Below are 24,544 nucleotides of genomic sequence, written 5' to 3' on the forward strand. Positions count from 1 at the left end.
TGGGTCTGCCTGCTCACCAGCTCATCACAGAGACACCAACATGCTGGAGATAAAGGCAGAAAATAATTCACAGGGTTATAGTGCATTAGAGAGCACTTTGTCCTCTGACAAAAAAATCCAAGCATCTTGTCCCTACCTGGCAAGATTTAGAGGTGCTTTAAGTGGTTCAGAAAGCTGGGGAGGACTCTCTCACCTTTTCATACTGTATGTCCAACCAGTGTTCTAACCTTTCAACTCTAACATCCTGGCACAAGATGAAGGAGACAGTTAGCTTGGCAAATCTATCAAATCTACCACTGTGGGTTACCTGAATGAAAAGTATGCTTCTGGCGACCTGTTGGACATGGCATCATTTGTCAATCAATGAATTAAATCTACTTATATTAAAGCTGACAGGATTGAGGCACTGAAGCACAGAGCTGTATTGGAAATGAAATCACTGGCCTTTGAGCAGAGCTGCTACAGTACAAGTGCCTCAGCTGTGATCAACACCGTTTCTAAGCCTGCAGACAAACCAACCGGGGCACCACTCAAAAAGAAAAAACCCTTGCAAGCTTTTTCACGCAGACGTGGCATCAAAAAGGCAAACAACTGAGAATGAACTGCCCAACTACACAGTGTCAGGGCCAGAATAGCACAAAGCAGATCTCCTTGCATGGTGGAAGAAACATGCAGTCACCTTCTCCACTATAAGCTGCCTGGCACAAAAATACCTTTATGTTCCTGCCACCAGTTCACCATCGGAGAGGGTGTTTAGTTGCAGTGGCAATACTGTCAGTTGTCACAGGGCATCCTTAAAGCTTGAGACAGTTGACAGGCTGGTATTTATAGCTTAGAATCTTAAGGCTATGAAGAGATGCTTAGATATGGCTACCTCAGCAAAAACAATTTTGCAAGATAGATGGCTTACAAGTTTGCACAGTTGTGTACAATAGTTTGTTTAGAGAGAGAGAGAGGGAAAGAGAGAGAGATTAGGAGCATGCACTTATACAGTGCAATGCCACACCCACCACACGACAAACCAACGGAGGATCCAGATTAGGACCCGAATGCAGCCATGCAACGGCTGATACCTTAGCACCACACTGGTTCAGATGAAGTGGAACAGTGTGAGGTTTGTTTTTTGGTGGCTGGAGTGCCAATTCTGCCGCCAACCCCCAAGTTTCAGATGCAAATTAATGTCACACCCAGGATGGAGCAATTGCAGGAAATCCTAAATGCACTTGTTACTTGCTATAGCTTGTTAACTTGTTTGTTAAAACAGTGGAGAGCAAGTAAGAGAATTTCCTAAACATTTTCAGAACACTTAATCCTGCCATTTTCTAATTTACATTTAAACATTTTATTTACATTTACACTATGTTCTTAACATGAAAGCAGACACAGTAGTTATTTTACATACTGTGGGCCTGTAAGTTATTTATTAATTTGTTATGTATTTCAACATTTATTTTGATAAATAAGATCTTATTACATCTTGTATGGCTTTGGCTAATAACTGAAAATTGTACTTGCTTCATAAAAAATATCTAGATACCTGTCATATATTGCATTTTTTAACTTGCACTGCATTTTTATCACTCTTTAATTAATATTGTTTTTATTGTTTTAGTCATTATGCAGCTGCTGGAGTATGTGAATTTCCCCTTGGGGATTAATAAAGTATCTATCTATCTATTCAGCCAAAATACATCAAGATATTTTTTGTCTATATTGCCCAGCCCAAGGTCCCACCTCCAGAGAACCAAATATGAGGTAAGAAGTTTCTGTTGCACACATAAAACATATGAGGAAAGTGGTGGACAAAGGCTTTTTGCAGAAACTGTGATAGATAACTGTTGCAACTGAGGGGTTTCTGATATGAAAGAAACTTGTCTGATCTCTTCATTATTGTGTAGGACTAAAATTAATTTTAAAAAATCCAGGCTATATTGACACAGAATAGCCATCATTTTAAAAATGAAACACTACCAGGAACTTGTGGTCAACAGTGTTGCACTTTAAGACATTTCAAACAGGGTGTTTCTGGTTGAACAGAGGGTATAGATTAGTACCTACTTAAGAATGGAGGGAAAAAGGCCAATAATAGGTAAACCGTATTGCTCGTACTACCACTGAAATCTATGACAACTAGGCTGTGTTGGTGTGAAAAACCTGGATAGGCAGTCATTTTCTACTGATTAAATATTTTAAGGATAGAAACCTCAAGACTAGGAAAGCATCTGTTCATAGTAATAAACATGAAATGTATTGTAATATATTAAATAAACTTAAAGCTGGGCTGACCACAACATTTACATTCTTTTCCTTACCGGGAGTTTAAATTACCATATGAATTTCTTTATACATCTCTTAAGTATTCTGTTTTATTTTATAGAATTATTTATATTTTATACAATTATTTAACTGGGCAGCTTGCTCCAGATTTTTGGTGACAGAGGTATAAAAGCTGCCTCATAGATTTACCACCCTGGGTTCAAATTATTTACATGGTCACTGATTGTGCATGTTTGCCATAATATGTTTTTCCCTGGGTGCTCCATTTTTTCTCCCACAACCCAAAGATATGTGTATTAGGTTAATTGTCAATTTTTTATTCATCCTTCATAGGATTTGGGTATGCACAAGAATGGACCCTGCCACGAACCACCATCCTGCTCTGGGTGATTTGTGCTATGCACCCTACATTCTGGGATAGGATCCAGCTAATGTCGCCTTGAATAGGATTAAGTGGATTCCAGAATGTTAGGTTTCACATTTCAACCTCTCATCTATAGATATAAAAAGCACCTTCCATGGTATAGAGGACTATACTTTCATGTTACATTTGAACACTTTGCACACACGGAAAAATACTAAAAAGTGAGTTCAAATCGACAGTTGCACATTTACCTAATGAACATAAAAGGTCATATAAGCAAAGGTCACATCTAAAATAAAGCTTGAAAGTCAGTGGTTATCACAAGTTCAGATTTAATAAAACAAATATTCAAAATAAAATCCAGTCATCAAATCATAATCTTGGAGACAACAAACGAATGTTACATAACACTAGTTTGTCACACCTTGCTTCCACAGTAAAATGGAATATCGCTTCATCAACCAAATAACATCTAGTAATACTTAGAGAATACTACAGTGTATAAGCAGGTCAGTGTTTATGACAAATAGCTGCAGTTTGTTCTTTGCTTAACGAATAATAAGAAGGTCAGAGTAATGGGTCAGTTCTGTGACCGCTACGTTTACATGATAGCCGAATTTTGAAGATTTATTTGGGTACTGAATTGGGAGTTACTACACTAGTGAGATCCTGATTTACAATTATATTATTCGCAGTACTCAATTTAATGCCTACCAAGAAACACACAAAAACAGCAATCATTTTACAATTACTGTTATGTGTGTGCTGCAAAACTTGTATCTCACATCTCTTTATTATTATCTGCTCTTTTTTGTTAGTAACACAAATGAAAATTTGGTAAAACTACAGTCTCATTTCATCCAAAAAAAAAAAAAAACTTTGTGTTGTTTAACACTAGAATTACCAGAGCCTACGAAAAAACATGTAGATCGGCAGGGGAGTATGGGGTTTTTGGTTGGGATCGTGAACGCGGCTGAGAGAATAAAACTGAATTTTAAAAAAATAAATAAATAAATAAATTACACCGGCTGTTACAGACTGGAATCAAATGTAGGTTTTTATTCTAAAATAGCAAGAACATGAGCAGCTCACTTCTCAAAATGGACTCGTCCGAGATCGAACCTGTAAAGTTTTGATTACCAGTCAACAGTTGATACCATTGCGCCACCGAAGCAGTCATAGCAAATGTGTGTCAATGTCGCACCCTAACGCGGGTTCTTTTCTGCAGTTATATTTTTGAATAAAAGCACATTTGTTCTGTTTGTACTTTCTGTGAAAGTGTTTCTTTGATATTTGGAATTCAGGCTTCACACATTATACACTCCATGTCTACATTTGGTCAATTATTACTAAAACATGATAATCATTTCTGTTTTAACAATGTGTTTACATTGATCAATGTAGACACGGAACATACATGAAATGCAAGTGTTCCAAATAACGATATAGTATTTATAAAAGGTGTCATTTTGCTTGACTTCTCATTGTATACAACTCTAAGCAACTGACACGCAGGTAAACAGACTTGAGCTGAGAAAACTATGTGGTGGTGGGGGGATGTGATAGCAGGCTGCTTGCTGCTTATCCACACATTTACAGAACAAAAGATGGTGAAGTGCAAAGCGATTTAAGGCGAGATGGATCTACGAGTTTTTTCGTAGGCTCTGGTAATTCTAGTGTTAAAGTGGAGATAAACTTTTTAACATAAAGCATTACATTTTCTTCTTGGTATACTGTTGTGGCACTTTGTGTTTAAGTTTACTGAGCTGCTCTATGGAATGTGATGTAAATAGGGAAACTGTTATAAACAAAATTATTATACAAATTACTAACAGCATTGATCCCCCAAACTTTAATATTTTCTAAGAATTCTAAAGCAAGGAGATTTTGTTTTCACCCTGTTATCAACTGACAATCTCTTACATTAGGTTTAATTAGGACTGCTTTTCCGCTAAATGCAATTACTATAGATCTCTTTTTACAAATATTTGTGCATATATTTTACCAATTTCTATTCATTTTAATATTTAACTGCCTATTTGTTAATTAACAATTTTATAAATTTCATATATATTCTACATTTTACAGTTATGCATGTATCTTTTCTTGGGTAAAGTGCTTTGAACTATAGTCAATCTATGAAATGCATAGATGAAACCATAATAAATTATTATACCTATTAAAGAGAATTAAACAAAAAGTTTTAAATAGTATTAACAATAACAAAAATAATTATTGCATGGTAGTGTGGACCCTAAAAGGATAAAAGTAACTATGTAAAAATTAAAGGAGGCCACAGAAAAACCCCACAGTTCCAATCCTGACACTTAATATGGTCTTATCATATCAAATATGTCCTGCCATAATTAAAAAGGTACTAAATTAAAGCATTCCCCAAACCAAACACAACTGCACTATTAGAACTCAGAATATGTCAACATTAAAATGGACTAAGTTCACAATTCTTCCTGCCAATATTGTTTTCCATTTCAAGTAGTGGTCCCCCTTTATAGATTCAGCTCTTGCAAGATGCCAAAGAACTAGTCTTCACTACAAAGCTTATTAAAAAAAAAAGTTATGTTTTGAGCAAGAAACATCCCTACAGCCAAGCACAACATATGTATAAGCTTTCAGTTACTTTCCATTTAGTGTAATTTGTTCACTTCCTTGGAAGTTCCAGTTACGTACCCATCAGCCAATAAAAAGCTGCACATCAACAGTTTTCATTAAGCTAGTGCAGTGTAGTGTTACAAATTAATAATGTAAGCCAGTATCAATCTCATTTATAAACTGGGTCGTTCTTACCTTTGGTTCCATGGAAATAAAATTATGCATTCCTCTGCTAGAGAGTGTAGACCTTTTTATTGTTCGGCTATGGAAAAAGTGATAGTAATCCTTTAAGACTCCAATCTGTGAAAAGAGAAAAAATTAATGCATTAATTGCTCTTCAAGACAAATGTGTATAGTACCTGTTCTTACTGAATCTGTAGAAAATAGATATAAATTATGCAGGTCTCTGGAACCAAGAGCAGTTGCAATTGTTACTTTAATCTCAGGATCACCTTTCAAGGAACCGAAACAAGATACACAACAGATTCAAACCTGCTCAACTCAGAGGGATGGAAGACTTGCAGAAACACCACTGGTTCCATAACAGCTATCTAGAAAGCTCAGCCTTTCCCAGTCTTGCTTTGGGTTTGTGTTATCAATCACTGGTTACTGTTAAGGACTTGCCAAAGGAAATCAAATATCTGCCAAGTTTCTTAAAAACTAATCTTGCTTCTGTTTAGCATACAGAAATATATAGGACATTCTTTATATAATGCTCAAGCAAGAAAGCAAAGTATGCTGCTATGCTCACAATATTAATTACTTAAATAACCTTAAGGATTATTATAAAGAAGACTGTACTCCTGGGATATTTCAGTTTTACAAGAGGCCAACATCACTGAAGCCAAATCATTTCTGTTTTGAGTAGGACAACAAAATGTTTTAGGCTCAGTATCACAGAAACTTGTTGATAATGCATTTTTGCATTAAATAAAAATCATATATAAATAACTAAGTTGGCTACATTAGAAGATGCTTTGTTTACTTGTACTGTATCATTGCATATACAAAAGTTTCACCATATGATAAATTTCTTACCCATTACATGTATATTATACTAGTGTGTCATGGTAGTACCATGGTTGGCACTGTTGCCTCACTGCACTCATGCTTGTATGCGTCTTTTGCTGGTATCTCAAGTTTCCTTGCATATCAGAAAGATGGAGGTTGAGAAATTAGTTATTGATGAACTGGGCTGAGTAAGTAAATATGAGTGTCTCTACAAGTGTGCCCTGCAATGAAAAAAATTCCAATTTTTAAACTGGTTCATAAGTTACTGCATAAATTTATGCGAGAAATGGAAGAAGCAGGTTTGGATTATGAATGAATTATATTGCATTATGCTGTGGTTTGCAGAAAGCTGCACTGTTTTTGCAACACCACTAGGAATAACCGGTAATCACAACAATCCAATAGTACAATTGTGGGCATTTTCCCATTTACAAGATCTAGAATGGATGCGCCACTTATTATATCAAATGTGACAGCTAGTAGGTGGTATACAAAAAAGTAGCCTGCAAATTACAAAGTACACACTTTCATGACCTCTGTGACACACTGGTCTGCTGTGATAATCGCCACTTTTGACTTAAGAGAACTTCTTTCTTAGCGACCCACAATGCTGCCAAAAGCCTCTGCTTCCAGGATTAACAGTTTCTTGGTTTCAATGTATTTCTGGCAGAAATAATAGTATGCCATTTTTTCAACATTTGCCGAACTGTGTGTTTCACGAGCACAGTGAGAATGCCATATTAATCCACAAATCCATCATATGAAGAAGCCTGTACAAATATACAGCACTACAGTTGAAATAAGGTGTTCCAATAAATAAGGAATGTATTCTCTCCAGTAGACACACAGAAAACAGAACATCTTCCTGCTAGGTTCATCCATTTTTTTCCTGCTGCTAAAGCTAGTGCAGGTACCCTTATCGTACACAGGGGGTACCAAAGTTTTCATATTTACCCAGCATGGTTGATATGTTCTTTTGACATTGTTTCTCCTCTCTTTGGAGGTTTTCATTGATTGTCTGCAGTTTCATATGCAGCAAGTGGCCTGATTTAATGAAGTGAGGTTTCCAAGTTGTGTTAACATTGCAAATAAGTATTTTCACCGTATTTCCAATTCATTTTGTACTTAATTTGTTCACAAAAACGATATACAGTGATCCCTCGCTATATCGCGCTTCGACTTTCGCGGCTTCACTCCATCGCGGATTTTAAATGTAAGCATATCTAAATATATATCACGGATTTTTCGCTGGTTCGCGGATTTCTGCGGACAATGTGTCTTTTAATTTATGGTACATGCTTCCTCAGTTTGTTTGCCCAGTTGATTTCATACAAGGGATGCTATTGGCAGATGGCTTAGAAGCTACCCATTCAGAGCATGCTATTACATATTAAATAAAACTCCTCAATGATATGTGATATGCTTCCCGCGCGGTGCTTGATTGTTTGCTTTTTCTTTGTCTCTCTCTCACCCTCTCTGCCTGACGGAGGGGTTGTGAGCAGAGGGGCTGTTTGCCTAGAGGATACGGATGCTCCTCTACAAAATGCTGCTTTATCGCGGTGCTTCGGCATACTTAAAAGCCCAAAAGCACGTATTGATTTTTTGATTGTTTGCTTTTCTCTCGCTCTCTCTCTCTGACATTCTCTGCTCCTGAGACGCATTCCTTTGAAGAGGAAGATATGTTTGCATTCTTTTAATTGTGAGAAAGAACCGTCATCTCTGTCTTGTCATGGAGCACAGTTTAAACTTTTGACTAAAGGGTGTTATTTCATGTCTAGAGGGTTCTAATAATGTTAACAGTGTGGGAGAGTTTATAAAGGCTTAAAATATATAAAAATAACCATATAAACATATGGTTTCTACTTCGCAGATTTTCATCTATCGCGGGGGGTTCTGTAACGCAACCCCCGCAATCGAGGAGGGATTACTGTACTGCACAAATTGAAACAAAGTGAAACTAGTTAAATGATCATTTAAAAAAAATGCTATCTTGTCATTTGTATGTTGAAATAGGCTGAAACATTTCATATTTAAATTTCATGGATAAGTCCAGGATCCTTCAAAAAATAAAAAATAAAAAATAATGAATTCAAGACAGGAACCAGGCTTAGCCAGATTCTGGCCAGGAGTTCCTAGTGCTACTGCAAAAGTATATGTTATAAGCAACAATCCAAATAATGATGTAGTCAAGGAACAAAAAAAAAAATGATTACCCTATGGCAGCTCTGAACCACATCACAACAGTAACAAATGACACAAGGAAGTGGGAGAAGCAAGAAACAGACATACAATGACAAATTTTGTGATTAGAAAAAGAAAATAATTCAGACGTGAGCATCACTAGGCTTTGCACCCACAGAACCAAGCTATCCAAACTATTCTATAACATTTCGGTGACTACCACTCTGATGCTAATCTTTATGATCATAAAATAGGTCATTACGATAGCAAATGATGAGAAGATTTCATAATTAATTGTAGCATTGCAGTATTTGAGTGTTACCTCTAGAGTGCCTCTTTCTTGCACGATTTGGCTCAAAAAATAATCACATCATCATCTCGTAACATACTTAAGTTTCAAGTTTGGTATTTTTACTTCCAGCCATTTTAGCTCTAGACTGTCCTCAAGAAATAGTCAGACACAGACACACACTCATCATAGAGATATCAATGTTTTCGCTATCAGGGTACCCTAGAAACATCGAGATCCATCAAAAACCAGAGATCAAAATTTGACAAATCTTATGCTGTTGCTCCTCCCCCATAGGTGATGGTTTGGAAGGCCAAAACCCAACTGGAATTACTTCCTGTGTCCACCCGTTTCCTTGGTTATCACGACATAGGCGCAATATGGGAATCAAAGTTCATCCATCCTTTGACTATACAATATATGAAGGTGTAGTAACTGTAAATGTTTGAAATCACCAATGTGTTTTTCTGGATATCATTAGCAACATTGCCAGATTTTTCATATTGCCATAGTCACACATTTTATAAGGTTAGCAAAGCCACTACGGTCGAGGTGTAGGAGGAGGTGTTGAGTGGTTGGCGCAGTCACCAACAACCTTATCCTTCCGTCCACAGCTTCAAAGTACCAGAGCCAGAAGACACCAAATCAGGCCCCCCACAAACCTCCTCAGTCTTGTGTGTCTACTGGGCTCACATGCATATAAGCAGTAGCTCGACAGAAACCGATTTTATTTTAACTGGAGTCTGAGAGTGAAAGTAAGAGAGAGAGAGAGAGTGCGAGCATAATGGGGCCTTTTTAGCTCTCAAATACCTTTGTTTTGATTGTCAATGGCAATGGTCAAACTTTATTTTGTATCCAAATCTTTTTTTGACTTAAATGAATTACTGGATTGGTACCCCAACATCTGAATCTCTTTTGGTCTTTCACCTCTCATCACCTTGCATTCATTCATCCCTTCATTAAAGGCTATTTGCACTTTTACTTCCATATGGCCTATTGTCAAAAAAAAAGAAGGACAGTATGCAAGAGCTCGTTTTACCTTTTCAAATGCAAGCTGTCCTTGAGAGTGAGCTTTGTTCCAGTTTTGGCATTTCAGAGAAATGTATTATTTGGAGGACAATAGCACCTAAATAACTTTTTGCCACTAAATTACAGAATCAAAATTGGGGTATTAACATACAAAAGACTTCCTGCATCCTCTGTTCTGTGCCCATGGGCCTGTCCTCCTCTTTCAATGCCAGATTGTATTGCCCCCCCCAACCCCCAACGTGCCTGAACACTGCAAGCTAAGGTTTACTCCTACACCTGCTGAAAGGTGCCTGATATGCATAGTCACAATCTCTCTTCCTGAAACATACAGTACGTGCTACAGTCTGCAAATATGCCAACATAGCTGTTTTTCTGTACAGCACGTCATCTTATTCCATCTTTGGACATCTAACAAACACAGCACATGTGGTCTCACTTTAATGTCTTTGATACACCAAGGCCATTCTTTCATTTACAGCATTTTTCAGAGATACATTTTAGTGAATGAAAATTCTTTACAACAAATCTTAAAAAAGAAAAAAACACTCAAATCCAGTTTCATTTTTCTCCTCCAATATGAAACAAATATCAAGCTAATAGCATGTATTTATGCATGCTTTTAGCGATCAGTCACTCACTGTTCTGTTACACTCATTTGAACCGTGTATCTGAGTCTCTGTTTAAATGTTATGAACCAGTAATAAACTTAGTTTTTACCTACATTACACCTAAAGTCACAACACCGTTTTGCTTTTTTGTATCATACATTAGCCAGTCACTCCTCCTTGAACCGTCACCTTATCGTGGTGGAGGGGTTTGCATGTCCCAATGATCCTAGGAACTATGTTGTCCGGGGCTTTATGCCCCTGGTAGGGCCACCCAAGGCAAACTGGTCCTAGGTGAGGGATGAGACAAAGAGCGGTTCAATAAACCTCTGATGAAGAATAAAAACCTTGGACGACGTTTTCCATTTGAACCGTGTATCGGAGTCTCTGTTTAAATGTTATGAACCAGTAATAAATTTAGTTTTTACCTACATTACACCTAAAGTCACAACACCGTTTTGCTTTTTTGTATCATACATTAGCCAGTCACTCCTCCTTGAACCGTCACCTTATCGTGGTGGAGGGGTTTGCATGTCCCAATGATCCTAGGAACTATGTTGTCCGGGCTTTATGCCTGGTAGAACCACCAAGGCAAACTGGTCCTAGGTGAGGGATGAGACAAAGAGCGGTTCAATAAACCTCTGATGAAGAATAAAAACCTTGGACGACGTTTTCCCTTGCCGGACGCGGGTCACCAGGGCCCCCCTCTGGAGCCAGGCCTGGAGGTGGGGCTCGATGACGAGCGCCTGGTGGCCGGGCCTGCACCGATGGGGCTCGGCCGGGTACAGCCCGAAGAGGTAACGTGGGTCCTCCTCCCCTTGGGCTCACCACCTATGGGAGGGGCCAGGGAGGTTGGGTGCAGTGTGAGTTGAGTGGTGGCCGAAGGCGGGGACCTTGGCGGTCTGATCCTCGGCTACAGAAACTGGCTCTTGGGGCGTGGAATGTCACCTCTCTGAAAGGGAAGGAGCCTGAGGTAGTGCGCGAGGTCGAGAGGTTCCGGCTAGATATAGTCGGACTCACCTCGACGCACAGCTTGGACTCTGGAACCAATCTCCTTGAGAGGGGCTGGACTCTCTACCACTCTGGAGTTGCCCCCAGTGAGAGGCGCCGAGCAGGTGTGGGCATACTTATTGCCCCCCGACTCGGAGCCTGTGCATTGGGGTTTACCCCGGTGGACGAGAGGGTGGCCTCCCTCTGCCTTCGGGTGGGGAAGGGTCCTGACTGTTGTTTGTGCGTATGCGCCGAACAGCAGTTTGGAGTATCCATCCTTTTTGGAGTCTCTGGAGGGGTTGCTAGAGGGCATACCTTCTGGGGATTCCCTCGTTTTGCTGGGAGACTTCAATGCTCACGTGGGCAATGACAGTGAGACCTGGAAGGGCGCGATTGGGAGGAATGGCCCCCCCGATCTGAACCCGAGCGGTGTTTTGTTATTGGACTTCTGTGCTCGTCATGGATTGTCCATAACGAACACCATGTTCAAGCATAAGGGTGTTCATACAGTATGTGCACTTGGCACCAGGACACTCTAGGCCTCAGGTCGATGATCGACTTTGTGGTCGTGTCGTCGGACTTGCGGCCATATGTCTTGGACACTCGGGTGAAGAGAGGGGCGGAGCTGTCAACTGATCACCACCTGGTGGTGAGTTGGCTTCGATGGTGGGGGAAGATGCCGGTCAGACCTGGTAGGCCCAAACGTGGTTGTGAGGGTCTGCTGGGAACGGCTGGCAGAGTCCCCTGTCAGAAGTAGCTTCAACTCCCACCTCCGGCAGAACTTCAACCACGTCCCGAGGGAGGTGGGGGACATTGAGTCCGAATGGGCCTTGTTCTGTGCCTCTATTGTTGAGGCGGCTGACCAGAGCTGTGGCCGCAAGGTGGTCGGTGCCTGTGACGTTGTGGGTCGGTGGGAGGAGTACTTCGAAGACCTCCTCAATTCCACTAACATGCCTTCCAATGAGGAAGCAGAGCCTGGGGACTCTGAGGTGGGCTCTCCCATCTCTGGGACTGAAGTCACCGAGGTGGTCAAAAAACTCCTTGGTGGCAGGGCCCCGGGGGTGGATGAGATACGCCCGGAGTTCCTTAAGACTCTGGATGTTGTAGGACTGTCTTGGTTGACACGTCTCTGCAACATCGCATGGACATCGGGACAGTGCCTCTGGATTGGCAGACCGGGGTGGTGGTCCCCCTCTTTAAAAAGGGGGACCGGAGGGTGTGTTCCAACTATAGAGGGATCACACTCCTCAGCCTCCCTGGAAAAGTCTATTCGGGGGTTCTGGAGAGGAGGGTCCGTCGGATAGTGAACCTCGGATTCAGGAGGAACAGTGTGGTTTTCGTCCTGGTCGCGGAACAGTAGACCAGCTCTTCACCCTTAACAGAGTCCTGGAGGGTGCATGGGAGACCGGTCTACATGTGTTTTGTGGACTTGGAAAAGGCATTCGACTGTGTCCCTCGGGGAATCCTGTGGGGGGTGCTCCGGGAGTATGAGGTACGGACCCCTGATAAGAGCTGTTGGTCTCTGTACAACCGTGTCAGAGCTTGGTCCGCATTGCCGGCAGTAAGTCGAGCCCGTTTCCAGTGAGAGTTGGACTCCGCCAGGGCTGCCCTTTGTCACCGATTCTGTTCATAACTTTTATGGACAGAATTTCTAGGCGCAGCCAGGGTGTTGAAGGGGTCCGGTTTGGTGGACTCAGGATTGGGTCACTGCTTTTGCAGATGATGTTGTCCTGTTTGCTTCATCAGGCCGTGATCTTCAGCTCTCTGGATCGGTTCGCAGCTGAGTGTGAAGCGGCTGGGATGAGAATCAGCACCTCCAAATCCGAGAGCATGGTCCTCAGCCGGGAAAGGGTGGAGTGCCCTCTCAGGGTTGGGGGAGAGATCCTGCCCCAAGTGGAGGAGTTCAAGTATTTCGGGGTCTTGTTCACGAGTGAGGGAAGAATGGAGCGTGAGATTGACAGGCGGATCGGTGCGGCATCCGCAGTGATGCGGGCTCTGCATCGGTCTGTCGTGGTGAAAAAGGAGCTGAGCCGTAAGGCAAAGCTCTCAATTTACCAGTCGATCTACGCTCCTACCCTCACCTATGGTCATGAGCTATGGGTAGTGACCGAAAGAATGAGATCGCGAATACAAGCAGCTGAAATGAGTTTCCTCCGCAGGGTGTCTGGGCTTTCCCTTAAAGATAGGGTGAGAAGCTCAGTCATCTGGGAGGGGCTCAGAATAGAGCCGCTGCTCCTCCGCATCGAGAGGAGTCAGATGAGGTGGCTCGGGCATCTGATCAGGATGCCTCCTGGACGCCTCCCTGGCCTGGGAACGCCTTGGGATTCTCCCGGAAGAGCTGGAAGAAGTGGCCGGGGAGAGGGAAGTCTGGGCCTCTCTGCTTAAGCTGCTGCCCCAGCGACCCAACCTCGGATAAGCGGAAGAGGATGGATGGATGGATGGATGGACATTAGCCAGTCAAACTTCCGCATTAATGAGATTTTAAACTTTCTGATGGAGGACTTTGGCGGCATACCTTTACTTTACCTTACAATTCACTTCTCATCTCAATCGGAAAATTTGATACCACTGTGCAATCAGCCATTTTAAATGAACTGATGAAGTCGCCAACTTAAATTGATAAAGTCAGCCAAGAGAGAGATATTACCAGTTGAGCATAGAGGTTAAAAAAATAAATACTCCTGTATTTAGCCAATTTTTTTAAAGAGAGGGTTCCATTTCAAACTGTTTTAGTGTTGGGTCTCCCTTCGTGTCAGCTGGGAAATGATTTGCATGCAAAGGGGCCTAATCACACCGTTTTAGTTGACTGGCACAATTCTATAGGAGACAAACGCTGTACCACAAACAACATGGCCTAGGGTTTGGGAGATGAATGTCAGTAAACACAACTAAATTACTAAATCCTTTCATACAGACAAATGGTGCCCAACTTACATTAAAGATGCTAGCTTAACACTACTTAGGCATACCTGATGGCTACATAAATAGTTTAAGGAATGTAATGTTGTTGTATTCTTTAGCCCTAATTTTTGCATAAGATTAATTTTTTAATTGATGGAATTGTTTCCTACAAATAAAACCAAACACTAATAAAAATTGGAAAAATATTACTTTGTGTGTGTGGCACAATCAAACTTTGTTTCCATTTTAAGTATAAACTGTTTTTAGTCCCAACAATGCTCACTGAATATAAATAAAAAAAAAATCTAATTAAATCAAAACGAGATATGAGGCATCTCAAGATGTTTTTATGCATAATTAACAAGAAAACTTAATTGGTATTAAGATTCAAATTTTACTACAGCAACCTGCCAAATAGAGAATTTTTTTTGCATGCATTTTAATTATTTTACTTTTATCAGTTTTTAAATTTGGATATTTAGACTGTTTTCTTCTTTGACTCATCAGCAGCTTTAAAACTTACAAACATTCTAAGCATCAGTCCATTTATAGTGCCTACTATAATAGCGAGGATAATGTAAATAGTAAGGTGGAAAGATTTAATACTAAAGTGAGAGCTGCTGTTGACATAGTTGCACCTGAAAAGACAGTTAAAAAATCTTCTAGCATTGTTATACCATGGAAGACCCAAAAAGAGTGTCTAATTTAAGGAAAACATGCCATAGAGCTGAGCGTAAATGGAGGAAGACTAAACTAACTATCCACTATGAAATATTAAATGTTAAAATAACAGAATACAATAACACTGTCTGTCTTGAGAGGCACTGCTATCTCTCTAAGACTGTAAACAACAATGCTAGTAATCCCAGAGTCTTTTTCTCTACGATTGATCGTCTGCTAAACCCAGGTAACTCAAAGGAATGCCTCCTAAATACTTCCAGTAAAACCTGTGAGGTTATTGCTGTATTTTTTTAACCAAAAAATTAATATTAGAAATAACATAGTATACCTCCCCAACACTAAGGATCCTCCTAAACCCCAGCATTCCAATATAAACAAATTAAATTCTTTCACTAGGATAGATTTACCTGATTTACATAAAATAATTTCTCAACTGAAACCCTCCACCTGCGCCCATGACACAATACCAACAAATTTTTTCAAAGTAGTATCGGGCGGGCCAATTGATAATGTTCTTGACATAGTAAATTCGTCATTAGATACTGGGGTCTTCCCAGACTGTCTTAAGACTGCTGTAGTTAAACCCCTACTTAAGAAACAGAATCTCGACCCCTCGGCTCTTTAAAATTTTAGACCCATCTCTAACCTGCATTTCTTAAGTAAAATTCTGGAGAAGGCAGTCATTATGCAGTTAAATGTCCACCTAAATAAACATGCTATTCTTGATAAATTTCAGTTGGGATTTAGAACAAATAACAGCACAGAAACTGCACTCGTTAAAATAGTAAATAATGTGCGGGTAAATGCAGACAGAGGCCATTTATCTGTTCTCATCCTCTTGGATCCGAGCGCCGCATTTGACACCATTGATCATAATATTCTAAGAAATCGCCTTAGTCAATGGGTGGGCCTCTCTGGCAGTGTCTTAAATTGGTCTGAATCCTACATGGCAGAGAGAAAATTCTAAAAAATCTAAGCGATTGGCAATAATGGATACAATGAGGCTATTAGAAATAAACTGGATACATTAGGATTAAAAGTCAAGACGGAGGTAAAAAGCTTAGGGGTAACTGTTGACTGTAATCTAAATTTTAAAACGCATATTAATCAGATCACTAGGACAGCATTTTTTCACTTAAGAAACATAGCTAAAGTTAGACCTCTTATATTCAAAGATACTGAGAAATTAGTTCACGCGTTTGTTTTCAGTCGACTAGATAACTGTAACGCACTCCTCTCAGGACTACCCAAAAAAGACATAAATCATTTGCAACTAGTGCAGAATCCAGCTGCTAGAATCCTAACTAGGAAAAGAAAATCTGAGCACATCTCTCCAGTTTTGATGTCACTACACTGGTTACCTGTGTGATTCAGGATTGACTTTAAAATTCTGCTTATGGTTTATAAAGCCTTAAATAATCTAGCCCCATTTTATATATCGGAATGTCGGACACCTTATATTCCAAATCGTAACCTCAGATCCTCAAATGTGTATCTCCTTAGAATTCTAAGAACAAAACCTAAAAGTGGTGAGGCGGCCTTCTGCTGGTATGCACCTAAAATCTGGAATAGCCTGCCAATAGGAATTCGCCAGGCTAATACAGTAGAGCACTTTAAAAAACTGCTGAAAACACATGACTTTAACATTGCCTTCTCATAACATCACTGTAATTAAAATCCTGATATTCTGTATATCAAACTCAATATAATAACTATTCATGGTGGCTCTAAAATCTGTACTAACCCCTATTCTCTCTTCGGTTTCCTTTTCCGGTGTCCTTTTGGTGATGGCTTGCGCCACCACCATCTACTCAAAGCACCGTGATGTTCCAACAATGATGGATGGATTAAATGCCAGAAGTCTGTATGACCATCAACATCAAGTGACTTCGTGAGAACCCTAACTACAAAGAGGACTATTTCATTTATGTTAGGTAGAATGCCCAGAGGGGACTGGGCGGTCCCGTGGCCTGGAACCCCTGCAGATTTTTTTTTCTCCAGCCATCTGGAGTTTTTTTGCTGTCCACCCTGGCCATCAGACTTTACTCCTTTTCTATGTTAACTAATGTTGTCTTATTTTAATGTATTATTTTGTCTTTTATTTTTTTCTTCATTATGTAAAGCACTTTGAGCTACTTTTTGTATGAAAATGTGCTATATAAATAAATGTTGTTGTTTTGTTTTATTGTGTTGTACAGCACTTTGGTTCAAGATTTTATATATATTATAGGCTCATTCCTTACTGCTTACTTACAAAAGTTGGGCAGGTTTCATTTCGAAATTCTACGTGTAATGGTCATAACTGAAAGCTATTTTTCTCCATATACTGTAAAGGAGTTGAGCTGGATGGCCGTGGGGGGCGGAGTTTCGTGTGACAGTTCACATGATTACGTGGGAGGCGTGATGACGACTAACAACGCAATACGTAGAAAACCAGGAAGAGCTCAAAAAAGCGCTGAAGAAAACATGCATTATATAATTGAGAAGGCAGCGAAACAATAAGAAGCGAGCGACTGACATATACAACCATATTCATGAGTGCTGCTACTTCGGAAACAAAGCACAGTGTAAACCTAAAGTTTAAATTAAGTTCATAGACAGGCTGCCGCTGGTGTTTGTAATTTAGTGCCTGCCCATATAAGGCCGTCCGTCAGCAGCAATCCAATAGAAACACTGCCGCTAAATATTCACGGGTGAAGGACTGTGCTTATGCAGAGGAAGATGAGATGGTCAGGGTGGTGTTTGGCACAAACTCAGCGAAACTGCGATGGAAACTTTTAAGTGCCGGGTCTTAGCTGACATTACCTACAGCCCAGCTGGGAACCTTCGATGCAAGAACACCAAGCGGCTCACGTGAACTGACGCAGTGCACAGACAAAAAGCATCAGTTCCAAAGAGTGCTGAATAAAATCCGAATTACACAATTGAGAAGGCAGCAAAAAAATATGAAGCGTCTAATACATACAAGCTTATTCAGAAGTGCAGCTACTGCGGAAACAAAGCACACGGTGGAAAAAGTGAATGTCCCGCTAAAGGAAGACAGTGTAAAAAAACCCGTGCATGCAGTGTGTCACATCTCAGATAAAGAGGAAGACGAGCTATTTATTGATGGAGTAAGAAACGAATCGATGAATAAAACCTCTTATCTTTACAACGATTGACAAACACGGAATGTAACTTGAACACAACACATCATACAAATACGACCCTGATTGAAACAAATAATGATAATCAAATCCTTGATGACAGCAACACTCAATAACACTCACAAAACAATTACTGTATACTGACAATCATGTTACGTTATTTTTAAAATGTTCCCTTTTCTTTTTCATAACTTCTTTAATACACTACTTCTCCGCTGCGAATATTATATATATACGCCTTGGTGCAATTGTAGAGGCTTCGCCCCTAGCGCCGACATCCGAGGTTCGATTCCCGAGAGGGAATAATATATATTAGTGTGTGTTTGTGTGTGTCCTGTGGTGGGTTGCCACCCTGCCCGTAAATTGGTTCCTGCCTTGTGCCCAGTGTTGGCTGGGATTGGCTCCAGCAGACCCCCGTGACCCTGTGTTCGGATTTAGCGGGTTGGAAGATGGATGGATGGATGGATGAAGGCAGTTTTGCTTACTTGCGTCAGGTGAATTCTGCACAGCGTTCTCATTCATTGGTCCAATTCCACCAACTCTGAATCTGTTCCTACATTTCAACGCTAAAAGCAGCTTTAGTAGTTTTCAAAGTCTGTTGTGGTAATTTCTCAGCGTATGTGCATCAGTACTTGTTTTTAAGATTTTGTTTTTAAGTCTGTTGCACATTTATTAGTGATGGAGAGCTCAATAAGACTGCTATAGAGAATGCTGTACTTTGGAGTATTAGTTGCTACTGCACTGCTGATTGGGACTAAAAGTGAATGTAAAATTTCTCTTGATAGCAGCAAGGACTTTGTCTGACCAAAATTTCACCACCCACCTTAGAATTTCAGACACTCCCAAGTACAATCATACCACATGAACATCAGAACAGATCATCCAACTGAAGCTAAACATGCTCAGGCCAGGCCAGTATTTGGATAGGAAAAACTGGAATTGCTGCTGGAAGAGTTGTTTGTGAGAGGCCATGTAGCTGGGGGCGCACCCTGAATGTGGATCCCAATTCCCCAGTGCAGTGACAGAGACATTGTGTATTCCAATGTCCTGGCTAAATTGCCTACCTCAGCCTAGTCATTCTGGCTCCCTAATCATCCTCTATCTATAATTGGCTAACTATCTCTCTCACCACCTAATACCTCATGTGTGGTGTGCACACTGGCACAAAAATGGCTGCTGTTACATCATCCAGGTGGATGCTACACATTAGTGGTGGTTGAAGTGGCTCCACATTGACTATATAAATTGCTTTGAGTAGCGAGAAAAGCACTATATAAATATAAAGAATTCTTATTACTACAGATTTTTCCACCTGCCCTGAAGCAGTCCTTGTCACATACTTTACCTTATACTTTAATGACCATATAGCCAACAGAATTTTTAACCTGTTATTTAACTAACGAATGTACATTTCTAACACTAAATACTCCAAACCTTAAAGCTTAATTTGTTCAATGTGTACATGGATATAAAGTGAGTGATTTCGTTTTAAGTTATTATTGGATGCCATGCTCAAGGATGTATACTGGTGTTGGGATATTCATTCTAGGATCATTCTGTTGTAGTCAACAACAACAACAACATTTATTTATATAGCACATTTTCATACAAACAGTAGCTCAAAGTGCTTTAGTCAAGACCCATTATGCTTTGATCAGGTGTTGTGTGTTGATTCTGTGCTTGCACCACACACCGCTGCTGTTTACAATTTGAAGAGCAATGAGTAAATGTTATTTCTATTGTGAAGGAACTTGTAAATGGACAGATGACCTGGTTGGGATTGTTGGTATAATAGATTAGCAGTAGAGGACTGCCTGTTGGGGTAATATACTCCCCCAGTACACTGGGTGACAGCAACCTAATGGTGATGTTGCAGTCTTGATACTCAAAAGGCTACATGGGAATTGTTGCTGTAACAAACAGCCCTGTGGAGCTGATGATGGGAGCTATTGGTGGGCAGCTTCCCTACGGTTTCCTTTGTAACAAGGAAAGACTTCCAAGGTGTGTTTTCTCTCAGCACCATTTATTTTGTTCAGTTTCTTTTGCTCTCTCCCTGAACCCAGGCAGTTTAAACCTTACTGGCTGAAAGAAGTGGGGTGGATGTTTAGGAAGAAGGCTTACGCTTGTAAGACTTTGCAGTACAGGATTTCAATACTATTCACTGCAAATGGGTTGGTCCCAGACGTGCATTTTTGTTTGAGAATCATGTCTGGCCCCACAAGACTAGGCTACATGATGCCGTGAATATGTAGAGTCTAAGGGTGTGTTTTGATTGTTTTTTTACAAATTGAGTGACATAAAATATAGTCAGCTTACAAACTGTTAAAATAATAATTAAGACATTCTCACAGACAATACATAGCAAGGACAGGGTTGAGTGAAAGCTGAAAAGTGCAAAGCACTGAGAAATCTTAAATTAAAAAACCTGCTCCATAGCACTCTGGACTTTAGGATTATTGTCTTGTTGGAAGATGAACCTTTGGTGCAGCCGAAGTACAAAGCAAAGAAAACACAGAAGTGGCTTAGGGACAACTATGAGAAAGTTCTTGAGTGGCCCAGCTACAGCCTGAACTTGAACCCCATCAAACATCTCTGCAGAGACCTGAAACAGCTCTCCACAAACCATCTCCACCCAACTTGACAAGAGTTTGACGGAATCCATAGAGAAGAATGGCAGAACATCCCCAAATCCAGCTATGCAAAGGTTGTCACGCAATACCCAAGAAGCTAAGAAATGCACAGGGTCTGAATACTTTTGCCAATGTGTCCTTCTTGAGTATTGAAAGTTACCTGAGGATTTTAGCACATGGCTACAACACAGAAAAATGTCAAAAACATGAAGGGGATCTGAACAATTTATTAAACCATTGTATATACAACCAGAGATTCTAAAGATAAAGAAGCCATGGTCCCAGTTGCTCTCCTATAAGACTTTACCAATAACATATTACTCAGAGTGTGTGTCTTCAGAGATTAGGTCATTATCAGCTAACAATAGGATCCATTTTGACCTTTGCCAGCAGTTGCAGCCAACCCTTGGAAAGATCAACCAGAATCCATCACATGGTTTCTAATGGAGATACAGTTTTTATCTGTGCTTGAAACTTGGACCTTTTGGATAGAACTTGTAGACATGTCAGGAGTATCTTAGCCTACTCTCAGTTTAATTGTGCATGCTTCACATTAATTACTTGCTTTATTGACCGCTACTGTCATAGCCTGCCAAGCAATAAGTCTTGATTTTCCAGTAGCATCCAATGTTTAGAGCACCAAATAACATGTTTGTTCTGGTTTCTACCCCTGTCATCAGAGCTGCAACCTCATTTGGAGAGAAATATTTTTTTTGTTTCAAACTTGGTGTTTAATTGCAATTTTTCAGCAGAGTTACCAAAGGGCAAGTTCTTGCCTTTAACTGTACATTAATTTATATTCTACCTTTTAATGATATTTTTGAGGCTATTCCATGGGTAGGAGCAGTAAACTTATTCACAAGTATATAGATTTAAAAACATGCCAGGTGTAAGAAACAGTCATTTTCATACATGAGGCCTTAGGCTTATGAAACCATAATGTAACAGTGCTACTCACTGTAATATCAATGTTGAATCTCATGAGACTGAAGTATTCTGCAAATATCTGCACCCATTGACAGAAGAATGAAAATAGATCTTCAAAAACTATGTTCACTACCCAGCTCAAAAATATGGTTCTATCAAAGCTTTAAAAAAAAGACTGCAAAAGTCTCACCAAGGACATGCTGTACAAAGGGAGAGGGTAAAGCTTTTAAAAAACTAATTAGCTATGCAAAAAAAAGGGCTATGGAAGTCATTTTACAGACTCCAGTTAATAGGGGTTCAAGGCTGAATTTCACTAGAAAAAGCTTTATAAAAAGCTAACTTTAAACAGCTTACTTTAAACACACCGTTTGCTCTACTTTGTCAAGGCATTAATTTAGCATGGAATTACTAGTATCATCAATAATTACAGACACTGCACAGTCCAAGTTAATAAACTTGGAAAACATTAAAATCAGCTTTTCATTTCATTACAATGTGGGAATTTGTGTGCAAGTTACACCACTGCAGAAGAAAGAGTGAATATTAATGGGGAACATTTTGATGAACCTCAACTAACTTTGTATTAAATTTCAGAACATGGCAGAAGCAAAAATCGTTTCATAGTGTATTGATTTGAAATGGTGGGAGGGTGGGGTGGGGGCTACAGTGGTTGCCTCAGACATCAACCACTATGTATTTTATGTGCTTAACCAAATACCCACTCATTAACCATTCTGGATATTTAAATATCAAAATTAGTCACACTAGTCAACCATACAGTGTATATTCAATGGTGACTTATATCAAATTTCAAAAAAATAACTTTTAAAAATATTCCATTTTCAGTAGGCATTTAATATTTCTTGTCCCAAATGTAAATAATACATTTTGGACCATATAATGAAGACAAAAAACACGTAATGTCAAAGACTCAAACTATGGAAGACTCACATAACAGAAAAAGAATTTGATAATTAACCAAATTTGTATCACAAGATGCTTTATAAGGTAAAAACAAATTATAGTACAGTACACAAGCTTACATGGACTAACACAATATAAAAAAAGAAAATCAGTGGAAAAAAGTAATGTGAAAGGAAAAAAACAAAACACCTCAACATGCATGAAACATACCTGACAAGTTTTAATAGAAAACAACACTGAAATGAGCTTTAAAAATAACATTTCAATCAAGTTACTGAACATGCTTAATTCAGTTTTTTGGATCATAGAAAGGCACATCCAATTATTATTTATTTTATATATTCATTAATTTGTAAAGCGCCCGTCTCAGACAGCAGTCACAGAGCACTGTTAAAAAAAAAAAAAGTAACATACTATATACACACACAAAAAAACTGATGCATCACCTAAAATTAACAATAAGCAGCAAACAGACATACAATTCAATATAAATCACTCCACCAAATTAAATGCTTGCCTAAACAGATGAGTTTTTAACTGCTTTTTAGACACTCTGATAGAAACCTCTGCACATATTGCAGAAGACTGTTCCATATTCCTGGTGCAACAAATTGAAAAGATCTTGGCAAGATGACCTTAGAGCCTAATGATGCTGTACACAGTGCCAAGTTACTGTCACACATGCACACACTCATTTCCTTGTGCCAGGCATATGCCGAACTAATATACAGTATACTATGATTGTATAAAAAAATAATTCTTTAGATTATGAAAGGAAAACTGTTGAGGGTATATGTGACAAATCTGAGGCATAGGTTACATTCATGCTGTTAATTCTAATATTGTCACTCATATTGTATGTAATATGGAACCAATCTTTTCAGTTTGGTGTTAACAGAAGAAAATAATAATCCAAACTTTTCAGGTCATAGTTAGACCGCTTTACTATGTGTCACTAAATCCTATACAGTCTGAAGAGACTGCAATGAGACCTGTGTTTGAACACTTGAATTGTAATAAAATAGTGTACATTTCCAGACAATGACATTGTTTATGTGACCTTCATCATAATTAAATAAAAAAAATCAAAATGGTTTACATTTGAGTAACAATGCAGTGTACCAATGACAAGAATGTGAAGTACAAGGCATAAGAATTTGGAGTTACCAGTCAGGAGCCAATACTGCTCTTTTGCTACATGTTTTCTAAAATAAATGACGCATCTCAAATGCATATTGTTATAAGAGAGACGTGCTGAAAAACATTGTCATAGACAATTAAACATTTTCCTTGAAATCATGAAAATTGTCAAACCACTGTTTTTGATCCAAACCATCCACATTTTGTTTGCACATGTGCTGGCTGCTCTTGTACTCATAGGTTACATATGAGAGTTGGTAAAGCAATGGCAACAATTTCTTGTTTTCTATTTGTGTTCCTTGCCATCATGAGCCAACGAATTAGTAGACATCCTGTACTGAAAACAATGTCAAGCTGCACAGCAGCCAGCCTGCTATTAGTATACATGTCTGCCTATTACAGTAAAAAATTCTGAAAATGCCTAAGTTGACACCCCCGCTAAACAAATAGAAACAATTCTTTACATATTTTTTAATAAAAAAATAAATAAATAAAATACAGCCTAATTATGTTTGGTGCTAAGTGCTATAAAAGTAAAAGAAAAATCATTGACTTTTAATAGAGAATATATATGTGCACTGATAACTGGGCTTAAAATAATGCATTAAAAAAAAAAAAATGATCCTACTCTTAGTAAATTTGAATTGAACTGAAAAAAAATATGAAACGCATTGCATTTGATTTAACATCAATTAATGGCTTTTTTGTTTGCTGCGATTTAATAGATAAGTCTGAAATTGAAAGTAGGCACTTTGTGCACTTCAAGTCCAAACAAGCAGCACAACTTCATCTGACAGGCATTTTCTTTTGTCCATTTTAATGCTGTTTAATGCCAAGAA

The 24,544-nt window shown here is 39.3% G+C and overlaps 1 protein-coding gene across 3 annotated transcripts in view; it reads right to left on the bottom strand.

Moving 5' to 3' along the window:
* pcsk5b (proprotein convertase subtilisin/kexin type 5b) overlaps nt 1-24,544 on the bottom strand; it is a 320,287-nt gene that overhangs the window by 280,765 nt on the left and 14,978 nt on the right. For all 3 annotated transcript variants that reach the window (XM_039750693.1, XM_039750694.1, XM_039750692.1), the window contains exon 2: nt 5,447-5,551. In XM_039750693.1, the coding sequence (XP_039606627.1) occupies nt 5,447-5,551 (105 nt within the window). The remainder of the gene's footprint in view (nt 1-5,446; nt 5,552-24,544) is intronic.

The sequence above is a fragment of the Polypterus senegalus genome, chromosome 4, assembly GCF_016835505.1.
Source record: "Polypterus senegalus isolate Bchr_013 chromosome 4, ASM1683550v1, whole genome shotgun sequence".
Classification (NCBI taxonomy): domain Eukaryota; kingdom Metazoa; phylum Chordata; class Cladistia; order Polypteriformes; family Polypteridae; genus Polypterus; species Polypterus senegalus.